Source organism: Aquarana catesbeiana, linkage group LG13 (genome assembly GCF_042186555.1).
Source record: "Aquarana catesbeiana isolate 2022-GZ linkage group LG13, ASM4218655v1, whole genome shotgun sequence".
Classification (NCBI taxonomy): Eukaryota; Metazoa; Chordata; class Amphibia; order Anura; family Ranidae; genus Aquarana; species Aquarana catesbeiana.
In genome coordinates this window covers 21,712,246-21,724,333 of record NC_133336.1, presented here as the reverse complement: position 1 = coordinate 21,724,333, position 12,088 = coordinate 21,712,246, and the positions used below count along the sequence as shown (strand labels likewise).

The 12,088-nt window shown below is 41.2% G+C and overlaps 1 protein-coding gene across 1 annotated transcript in view; it reads left to right on the top strand.

Annotated features, from left to right (window-relative positions):
* Positions 1-839: 839 nt before the first annotated feature.
* The window catches only part of LOC141116736 (cholesterol 24-hydroxylase-like), a 74,795-nt gene continuing 63,546 nt past the window's right edge, over positions 840-12,088 (top strand). The window contains exons 1-2 of the mRNA XM_073609130.1: positions 840-1,069; positions 7,760-7,834. Of these exons, the coding sequence (XP_073465231.1) occupies positions 915-1,069; positions 7,760-7,834 (230 nt within the window). The 5' untranslated portion in view covers positions 840-914. The remainder of the gene's footprint in view (positions 1,070-7,759; positions 7,835-12,088) is intronic.

The window sequence follows — 12,088 nt, the reverse complement described above, 5'->3', positions numbered from 1 at the left end:
GGTCTTTTTTAGTTTGTTTAGCAAATAATAAAAACCGCAGAGGTGATCAAATACCACCAAAAGAAAGCTTTATTTGTGGGAAGAAAATGATAAAAATTTAGTTTGGGTACAGTGTTGTATGACCGCGCAATTGTCATTCAAAGTGTGACATCGCTGAAAGCTCAAAATTGTCCTGGGCAGGAAGGGGGGAAAGTGCCTGTTATTGAAGTGGTTAAAAAAAAAAATTATTGGATATGTTTTTTTGGCAGATAAGCAAAAAAAATTTTTTTTTTTTTTTTTTTTCTAAATTGTTGGTCTTTTTTTGTTTATAGCGCAAAAAATAAAAAAACGCAGAGGTGATCAAATACCACCAAAAGAAATCTCTATTTGTGGGAAAAAAAGGACATTCATTTTATTTGGGTACAGTGTCTCACGACCGTGCAATTGTCAGTTAAAGCGACGCAGTACCGTGTCGCAAAAAAATGGCCTGGTCAGGAAGGGGGTACAACCTTTTCAGAGCTGTAGTGGTTTTTAAAGTGTGCTTTTTCACAAAAAAAAAAAAAAATTGCTCTTGCAAAACTGCTGTGTGACATTAAAAAAAATTGCAACAATCGCCATTTTATTCCATAGGGTCTCTGCTAAAAAAAAAAATATAAGATATCATTTTTGGGGGTTAGAAGTAATTTTCTAGCAAAAAAATGAAACTCGTAAACAGAAAGTGCCAGAAAAGGCCTGGTCCTCAAGTTTTAAGGTAAAAAAAAAAATAATAATAATAATTCAGCCTTTAAAACCACTTTAAGTAACGAGACAATGTGGTCAGCAGGGGGCAGCGCGAGGTCTGCAATCATTGTGTGGGTGGGGTCTCTCGGTCTATTGCTACATCCGGCAACATTGATTCCTCTGGACAGAGAAGTTGGAGTCAGTCTGGAGATACAATGTTCAGCTCCGTCTTGTCTCTGTGTTTCTGCTGGTTTTGTTATCTGCTCCTCTTCCTAGGTGCTGGGGTCCTCCTCGTCTTCCTTCTCTACTGCGGCTATGTACAGTATATACACATGAAGTATGACCACATCCCCGGACCCCCCAGAGACAGGTCGGTAACCTCTCAAACCGTATTATCAGCTCTACAGAACAACAACAGGGCAGCCAACTGGGTCATGGGAGCTTTTATTGATCTGATAGTTACAATGTCTCAATGCTTCATACTTTTTTTTATATATTTTTTTTTTCTTTGTGCATTAAAGTGTAATTCCACCTAAAATGTTTAGTTAAGAAAGAAGTTGAGAAGGCTTTTAAACCAGGGACACGGCAATAGCCATAGCAGCCCATGTGGCTTCTATGTGGCCTAGGGTAAGAGGGGGGCCATTAGGCAGGCTGTTCCGGAATGGTGGCCACACCATCTAATCGGCAAACTGTAAGGGCTGGTTTATACAGGCATTGCCCTCTGAAGAGCAATCTACAGTGGGTTGCTTTAAAGACAGGTGATGGTCTCGGACCGCCGGTTTTAACCACTTCAGCCCCGGAAGGATTTGCCCCCTTTCTGACCAGGCCATTTTTTTGAGATACGGCACTGCGTCGCTTTAACTGACAATTGCGCGTTCGTGTGACATTGTACCCAAACTAAATTGACGTCCTTTTTTTTTTTTTTTTTCTCCCACAAATAGATCTTTCTTTTGGTGGGATTTGATCACCTCTGCGGTTTTTATTATTTGCACTTTAAACATAAAAAGAGCAACAATTTTGAAAAAGAAACAACCTATTTTTTTTACTTTTGCTATAAATATCCCCCAAATTTTTTGTTTAAAAACAAATTTCTTCATCAGTTTAGGCCGATATTATTCTTCTACATATATTTGGTTAAAAAAAAAATTCGCAATAAGCGTATATTGATTGGTTTGTGCAAAAGTTATAGCGTCTACAAAATAGGGGATAGATTTATGGCATTTTTTTATTATTTTTTTTACTAGTAATGGTGACGATCTGCGATTTTTATCGGATTGCGGCAGACAGATTGGACACTTTTGACACTTTTTTGGAACCATTGACATTTAGGCCGGATTCACACCTATGGCATTTTTAGTGCTTTTTGCATTTTGCAGATTTGCACTACAGAACGTGTTCCATAGGAAACCATGTTAAATGGGCTGTAGTGCAAATCTGCAAAATGCACTAAAAATGGATAGGTGTGAATCCAGCCTAATACAGCGATCAGAGCTAAAAATCGACACTGATTACTGTATAAATGTCACTGGCTGGAAAGGGGTTAAAACTAGGGGACGATCAAGGGTTTAAATGTGTGTGTTCTAACTGTGGGGGGATGGGAGTGACTAAAGGAGGAGACATATCGCTGTTCCTAACTAATAGGAACACACGATCTGTCTCTCCTCTCCTGACAGAACCTGGGATTTGTGTGTTTACACACACAGATCCCCGTTCTGTCTCTCGTGCCCATGATTGCAGGTGGCAGGCAGTCATTGTGACTGCCAGCCACACGCATTGGGTCCCCCGCCGTGCAGCGGGCGCCTAAGGCTCTAAAAGGAGCCGATGTACCTGTACATCGTTTTGTGAAGGGCTGCCAACCTGCTGACGTATATGTACGTGAGCTGGTTAGGAAGTGGTTAACTGGGTGTTTAGTCCTGGTGCATGAGGCTCCAACATTTAGGTGTGAGCAGAAGGCGCATACAGTGCCTTGAAAAAGTATTTATACCCCTTGAAATTTTCCGCATTTTGTCATGTTACAACTAGAAATGTAAATGTATTTTATTGGGATTTTATGTGATCGACCAACACAAAGTGGCACATAATTGTGAAGTGGACGGAAAATTATGGTTTTCCTACATTTTTTACAAATAAATATCTGAAAAGTGTGGCGTGCATTTGTATTCAGCCCCCTTTACTCGGATACCCCTAACTAAAACCTAGTGGAACTAATTGCCTTCAGAAGTCCCCTAATTAGTAAATAGAGCCCACCTGTGTGTAATTTAATCTCCGTATAAATACATAAATATAAATACAGCTGTGAAGCCCTCAGAGGTTTGTTAGAGAACTTTAGTGAACAAATGGCATCATGAAGGCCAAGGAACACACCAGACAGGTCAGGGATAAAGTTGTGGAGAAGTTTAAAGCAGGGTTAGGTTATAAAAAATTATCCCAAGCTTTGAACATCTCACGGAGCTCTGCTCAATCCATCATCTGAAAATGGAAAGCGTATGGCACAACTGCAAACCTACCAAGACATGGCCATCCACCTAAACTGACAGGCCGGGCAAGGAGAACATTCATCAGAGAAGAGCCAAGAGGTCCATGGTAAGTCTGGAGGAGCTGCAGAGATCCACAGCTCAGGTGGGAGAATCTGTCCACAGGACAACTATTAGTCGTGTTCTCCACAAATCTGGTCTTTATGGAAGAGTGGCAAGAAGAAAACTATTGTTGAAAGAAAGCCATAAGAAGTCCCATTTGCAGTTTTTACGAGAAGCCATGTGGGGGACACAACAAACATGTGGAAGAAGGTGCTCTGGTCAGATGAGACCAAAATTAAACTGTTTGGCCTAATAGCAAAACGCTGTGTGTGGTGGAAAACTAACACTGCACATCACCCTGGACACACCATCCCCACTGTGAAACATGGTGGTGGCAGCATCATGTTGTGGGGATGCTTTTCTTCACCAGGGACAGGGAAGTTGGTCAGAGTTGATTTGAAGATAGATTGGGGCCAAATACAGGGCAATCTTAGAAGAAAACCTATTAGAGTCTGCAAAAGACTTGAGCTTGGGGCGGAGGTTCACCTTACAGCAGGACAACGACCCGAAACATACAGCCAGAGCCGCAGAACTTTTTTCGGGGGGGGGGGGGGGGGCATCATTTTAAGGTCACCCATGCTCCACCCCTTTTTGACAATTTCATGAAGGGGAGGGGCTTAGACATTATCACATAAAGCGTGATAACCCTCCCCCCTTCCACTGCCACATTTGGCACTTTTTGAGGGGGATAATGTACCTGGTTTTGCCGTGGAACCACATACAAAACCATGCAAAATATGCTGCAAACACATCAAGTGAAGGTATAAATAAACATACAATTAGGCAATCGATCAATTACAGAAAAAAAAAATGACACCTGCATGGTGCAGCATTGGCTTAAGCTAGTGGAATCATTAAATTCTATATGGGCACAATAACATCTTTATGCTATGTCGCTGTGCTTAACCACTTTGAATGACAATTGCCGGTCATGTAACACTGTACCCAAATAAAATTTTTATCATTTTTTTTCACACATAGAGCTTACTTTTGGTGGTATTTAATCCCAGTTGGAGTTTTTATTTTTTGCTAAACAAACAAAAAAGACTGACGATTAAAAATAAAAATAAAAAAAAGTTTTGCTTAGCTTCTATTATTACACTTTGCAAATAAGTCGTTTTTTTCCTTCACTGATGGTGACTGATAGGTGGCACTACTGATAGAACTGGTTAAACATCATGTTGCTTTTAGTGGGTGGTCAGGGCCGTCTTTAAGGCAGGGCAAAAGGGGCAGCTGCCCTGGGCCCTGTCGTTGTGGGGCCCAAAGCAGCTGCCTCATACTTGCCAACTATCCCAGTTTAAATTCCCTTGTCCCTTGAAGTTTTAGTCCTGTGCTGTGTCCCGATATCTCAGTGTGAAGTGCTGGTACTAATGCTGCCCAGCTCTGTCCTATTGTTGTGTACAGATGACTCACCTGCAGACCCTTTGCTTATATGTAAATAACCGGCATTCATATGTAAATAGGGACGGCATTACTAAGTAAATTGCTGCGGGTGGCTGCATTGATATGTAAATAAAGGTGGCATTAATATGTATATCATGCTCCCCTGCAGTGAGGAGATGATGTGCTGTAACCTCTAGCAACCAATCAGTGAGCAGTATTACGGGACAGTAATCTCTAGCAACCAATTAACAAGCAGAAATCATTTGCTGTAACCTCTAGCAACTAATCAGTGAGCCGTAATGTGTGCTGTAACCTCTAGCAACCAGTCAGTAAGCGGTAATGATATGCTGTAATTGCTGGCAACCAATCACAATTGCTGCCTGATCTGATACAGTAAACTGATTTTAAGTCTAGCTGGTATTTGTTGTATGTCTCAGAGCAGGTGGAAAGTGAAATTGCCCAAGAAAATGTTTGGCCAGGGTCCAATCAATATTAAAGATGGCCCTGTGGGTTTTACTGTGAACAAGAATAAAGTAGTTCAATGTGGCCTCCGTAAGGCAATTATTGGGTTAAATCAGGTGGTGAGGAGGCAACATATTGCTTCCTCACCACCTCTTAAACAGCTCTGAAAAGTGATCCAAGCACGGATCTTTTCAGAGGAGTAACAGTCACTTCCACACGTGGAGGAGCCTTAAGAGTAGCCAAGCAAAAGCATGCAGGGAAGTAAAGTGTTAAATCTCTTTACATGATAACAGAAGGTTCAACCTGACATTGTAAGGAGATGCTGACAGGAGCAGTCCAGCAATTTGAGACATATTCCAGGAGCATTTCACTGATAACAGAAGATAACAGCAAACAGGCATCCTGTGACAGTGGGGAAGGAGATCCAGGTGTCAGTCCAACAATAAATAAGGCTGAGCTCTGGTGAAGTAATGCTGGCCGTACACTATACGAAAAATCGTTCGTATAGACACTTCGTTCGTTTTTCGGCAAGTTAATGGGCACAAATCGATAATCGTTTGTGACGTTTTTGTGGGAAAAAAACGAACGGGAAGTTTGGAAAATTTCTGCCAAACGTACGATAAATTGCAAGGTTAATGTGTTTCCCGTCCGAACTGTCTGCACTAGGTATATGTAAAAAAAACGAACAAAAAATTATTTATTCATGTCCACTGAACAATTTATCGGTCATTATATGATGGCACGATCGTTTGCGGTCACGGTCGAACGTTCGTTTTTCAAAAATGTGTTCGGACGATTTTTCGTATAGTGTATGGCCAGCATAAGAGTCTTATAGGGCGTACACACGGTCGGACTTTGTTCGGACATTCCGACAACAAAATCCTAGGATTTTTTCCGATGGATGTTGGCTCAAACTTGTCTTGCATACACACGGGTCACACAAAGTTGTCGGAAAATCCGATCGTTCTGAACGCGGTGACATAAAACACGTACGTCGGGACTATAAACGGGGCAGTGGCCAATAGCTTTCATCTCTTTAATTATTCTGAGCATGCGTGGCACTTTGTCCGTCGGATTTGTGTACACACAATCAGAATTTCCGACAACGGATTTTGTTGTCGGAAAATTTTATCTCCTGCTCTCCAACTTTGTGTGTCAGAAAATCCGATGGAAAATGTCCGATGGAGCCCACACACGGTCGGAATTTCCGACAACACGCTCCGATCGGACATTTTCCATCGGAAAATCCGACCGTGTGTACGGGGCATTAGGCTCCCTGCACACTGAAGCTCATAAACTGCCGTTTTTGGGAGTTTGGGCGTTATTTTTTTTTTTTTATTTAACAACCCATAAACTCTCCTCTATGTGTCCATGCACACATGGACATTTTTGGATGTTTATCAGCAGTGGAGTTTATGGGCTGTTTTCTAAGCTCCATAAAATCGCATTCAGAAGTCATTTTCCTGACCACAAAAAATGCCAAACGCTCATAAATGCTAATAAACGTTGATAAACGCTCAAAAACGTGGCTCACAAGTGTTTTTTAATGTTTTTGATCCACTGAAAAAAAAAAGAAAAATTTTCAAAACCCCCCCCCCCCCCAAAAATGCAAATAAACGCTATTGCAAAAACGTTAAACGTTGAAAGACTCACTTCAAAGCTACTGGCATTTTTATAACATTATTTTAATGTCCATTATGCATGTAGCCTTATCATGTTTGACTTTATTTTCCTACACTTTCCTCCCTAGTGTGTGGACACCTTGCTGATTCCGGGGGGGACTTGACCCCCCCTTGCCCCCTCCTGCAGACGCCCATTGCCAGAGCTACAATGGAATGGTTTAGATCGAGCATATTCATGTGTTAGAATGGCCCAGTCACAGTCCAGACCTAAATCCAATTGAGAATCTGCGGCAAGACTTGAAAATTGCTGTTCACAGACGCTCTCCATCCAATCTGACAGAACTTGAGCTATTTTGCGAAGAAGAATGGGCAGAAATGTCCCTCTCTAGATGTGCAAAGCTGGTAGAGACATCCCCAAAAAGACTTGCAGCTGTAATTGCAGTGAAAGGCGGTTCTACAAAATATTGACTCCGGGGGGGGGGCGCCATACAAATGTACACCACACTTCTCACATATTTATTTTTAAAAAATGTTGAAAACCATTTATCATTTTCCTTCCACTTCACAATTATGTGCCACTTTGTGTTGGTCTATCACATAAAATCCCAATAAAATACATTTACATTTTTGGTTGTAACATGACAAAATGTGAAAAACGTCAAGGGGTATGAATACTTTTTCAAGGCACTGTATGTGCTACCAGCAACCTGTAAAACTCTGAAAGCTGCTGAGGCTGGATGGTGCACTGATTGGTACTAATGATCAGGGCAGCATGAATCCAGAGACGCAGATATGTGTGTTCTTATGAGTTCTGATAATGCTTTGTACTGTGTAACCTAAAGTATTATGTGAACCTTTGTACCCTCCTTTGTTAGTCTGCAAATGACTTGATTTTGTTCTGTATTTTAAGCTATAATAAAAACTATTGGAAAAAAAAAAAATTTAAACCTACAGAATTATGTAAACCGGTAGCATCTTGCAGATGGTATAACCCTCTTCTCATTCTACTCCAACCAGTTTCATCTTCGGACATTCAGCGAGCATTAACGTGACGGAGACCCACAAAGTGTCGCATGATGTTTTCTTACAATGGTGAGTCTCACAAGATGGGTGTGGGGGGTATTTACAGGTTATGTATCACTTAAACCACTTACCTGGTCAATATAAAGAATTTAACGGCAAATTTAGGGGACACAATATACCAAGGCGCCCCCCCCCCCAGGTGACTTGTTTTCATGCCGGCAGCTATTGTGTGTGTTTGGATGGCACATAGGTTAAACCTCTTTGGTTGTATGGTTTATCTTATGAATGGTTTGGTAAAGCAGATTAGTGTGTTCCCTGGTTCCAGCACTGCCCCCTGTGGTTTATAGGTTGCATAGCATAGAATCACATGACAGGATATTGCAGTCCAACCCTTTGAGATAATTAAAGTGTGTGTGTGTGGCTAAAAGTTTTTTTTTTTGTTTTGTTTTTTTTTTAAACCGCTTTGGAAAGAGTTGGCAAAGGTCAAAATCCTTTGTTAACCACTTCATCTCTCACACCTCTACATCCCCCTATGGACCAGAACAATTCTTACATTTCTGCTATGGGCCTGTTTATCTTTCACTAATTCACGACTCAACTCTGTGCTATAACACTTCGCCTGATCATGTGACCACGGTGATTGGCTGTCACAGTGGTCACATGATTGGGAGCCAGTGTTTGACAGCTCAGTCATTGCTGGGAGCGCTCAGTGAGTTCACTGTCAGCACAGAAACCTTGGCTGCCCATTAAAGCGTATGTGTGGAATCTGAGCGTTACTGCTTTTTGTCTACACAGGCAATTTTTTTTTTTTTTTGCTACGCCTTTATCTGCAGATGAATGAAATAGAATAGATATAAAAGTAACAATGTTACTTTGTAACCAGATACTTTGTATCTCTCTATCACCTGTCTGATCAATGTTTATAAAAAATGTTACTTTTTAACCAGTGTTTATAAAGAATGTTACTTTGTATCTTTCTATATCCTTTCTGATCAATGTTTATAAATAATGTTACTTTGTATCTCTCTATGGCCCTTTTCACACATGCAGACCATTCATTTCATCAGTTCAGTCATGTTTTTTCGAAGAAAAAAAGAATGATGTTTACCATCGGTTTTTCATCAGCTGCTCATCAGTTTGTTTTTTGTTTTTGCTTTTTGTTTTTTTACATTCACTACCATTCCAAAAACTTACCGTTTACATCCGTTTTTCGTCCGTTTCATTTTTTTAATGGAACAAAAATAGGGCTTTGATCTATTTCAAAAAACAGATGTTGACAGAAGTAGATGTAAATGGATGATCATCCGTTTACATCCATTTTTCCACAGAGATGCATTGATGTCCGTTTTTCATCCGTCAACGGATGGATGAAAAACAAACGGTCTGTGTGTGTGAAAGGGGCCTTATTCCTGTCTGATCAATGTTTATAAACAATGTTGCTTTGAATCTCTCTATCCACTAATGACCACCCTATAGCAGATTTACTGCTACAGGATGGCCGTTCTGTGCAGAATCATACACATATGTGTATATATGTGTGTGTGTGTGTGTGTGTGTGTGTGTATATATATATGTATGTGTGTGTATATATATGTATGTGTGTGTATGTGTATATATATATATCCGCTGGCACCCGCCGATCGTCAGGAAGACACACAGGATGGAGCTCTGATGTAAACAAGGCAGAGCTCTGTTCTGACAGGGTGGAAGTGATGGATTTTCTTTCCCTGCAGAATCCATCACATCCCTTAGTGAAAGCACCACACGCAGTACACAAAAACACTGGTTAGGCACACATTTAACCCTTTGATCACCCTAGGTGTTTAACCCCTTCCCAGCCAGTGTCATTAGTACAGTGCATATGTTTAGCTCTGGTCACTGTATTAGTGTCACTGGTTCCCTCAAAGTGTCAGTTAGTGTCCGATTGTCCACCGTAATGTCGCAGTCCTGCTAAGTCGCTGATCACCGCCATTACTAAATTCCAGTGTATATACCATAGTTTATATAACTTTTGCACAAATCAATATAAGCTTATTGGGATTCTTTTTACCAAAAATATGTAGCGGAATACATATTGGCCTGATTTTTTAAAAGAAATTTGATTAACCGCTTGCCGACCAGCGCACGACGATGTACGGCACAATGGCACAGCTGCGCAAATGGGCGTACCTGTATGTTCCCTTTAAGATGTGGCATTGTGGGCTTGCGCGCCCACCGCATACTCCGTGAGGACTTGATGTCCATCGGGGACCTGCGATCGTGACACGGAGCAGCAGAACGGGGAGATGCCTATGTAAACAAGGCATTTCCCTGTTCTGCCTAGCAACATGACGGGGAGCTACTGCTCCCTGTCATGTTGTAGTGAGCCCATCCCCCCCACAGTTAGAATCACTCCCTAGGACACACTTAACCCCTTGATCGCCCCATAGTGTTTAACCCCTTCCCTGCCAGTGTCATTTACATTACAGTAATCGGTGGATTTTTATAGCACTGATCGCTTTATAAATGACAATGGTCCCAAAATAGTGTCAAAAGTGTCCGATGTGTCCGCCATAATGTCGCAGTCACAATAAAAATCGCAGATCACCGCCATTACTAATAAAAAAAAAAATTATAATAAAAATGCCACAAATCTATCCCCTATTTTGTAGCCACTATAACTACTGTGATTGGACACAGCGGGAGCTGATCATTGCATTCGCTGGGACCCGCCGATCGTTCTTGAGAAAGGCATAACGACGGTCTGCCTATGTAAACAAGGCAGACCGCCATTCTGTGAGAGGGGAAAGTGCTGATCCTGTATTCCTGCCAAGCAGGAACACGGATCTTTACATTCCCCCAGTCAAAGCACCTCCCCCACAGTGAGTAAGCACGCCCAGGGAACACATTTAACCCTTCCCAGCCAGTGTCATTAGTACAGTAACAGTGCATATTTGTTAGCAACGATCACTGTATTACTGTCATTGGTCCCCAAAAAGTGTCAAAAAGTATTAGGTGTCCGATTCGTCTGCCACAATATTGCAGTCCCGCTGATCGCTGCCATTACTAGTAAAAAATAAATAAAAATATACCATAGTTTGTAGATGCTCCAACTTTTGCGCAAAACTATCAATGTACATTTATTTGTTTTTTTCTGTTATTTTTACGAAAAATATGTAGCAGAATACATATTGGCCTAAATTGATGAAGACATTTCGTTTTTTTTTTGTTTTTGTTTTTTTTTATTGGATGTGTTTTATAGCTGAAAGTAAAAAATATTATTTATTTTTTTTTTTTTCAAAATTGTCTGACTTTTTTTGTAAATGACGCAAGAAATAAAAACCGTAGAGGTGATCAAATACCACCAAAAGAAAGCTCTATTTATGGGGGGGAAAAAAAAGACATCATGTTTATTTGGGTACAGTGTCGCACGTCCGCGCAATTGTCAGTTGAAGTGGCATATTGTAAAAAAATAGCCTGGTCATGAAGGGGGGGTAAAACCTTCCAGAGCTGAAGTGTTTAATCAGGTGCAGACTTGAGCTAATGTCTATTGCACTCTCAAACAGAAACTGCACAGGCAGGGTAGAAAGACCTGTAAGGGGTCTACCTCCTGCTCTGTTAACATGCTGCCTACTACTTCTGACACCGCTTTAATACCCGGCAACTCCTGTGCTGTCCTTTTGGCGGTTCAGGATAGCCAGCAAGTCCGGGGGAAGGGGGGTGGGGTGCAGCAGCCAGGCAGAAGAACACGTCCTGCTACACACTCTTTATACTCTTGTATACTCTGATTACGTTTTTTTTGTTTGTTTTTTTTGTTTGTTTTTGCAATGTGCCTTGCTGGTACTTTTTATACAAGACCGTTTTTTCACCCCTCAAAGTTTGCTTTACATTCACCTGATGCCAGTTTCTTTGTGCAGAGTCATTCGCTGTTAAAGCTGGACACACCCATGTACTGTGCATAGTCTTTGTACTGTAGATAGTCTTGTGCAATTCAAAGTGAAGAAACATAGCCAAGTCCACTTTGGCACAGAGGCAAAGGAATTTTCCAGGCTGATAATTACTACTTCATATGATGATAACTCTTCATATCCACATGCCGACCGCCTAACTGGGAAAATACATCATTGCTTTGACATTTAATACTGGGGTTATGGCTGCAGCTAGATGCTATAACCCCCCCGGAATATTTTTTTTTTCCTTGGGCGCCAGTCTTTTGGCTAAAAGAGAGAAGTGTGACTCGCCTTGTCTACCATAAAAGGCCTCCATCCCTGGCTATATAGTATAAAAACAAACAAAAAAGAATGGGACTTTAACCGGTTCCCGACCGGCTCACATCTATTTACG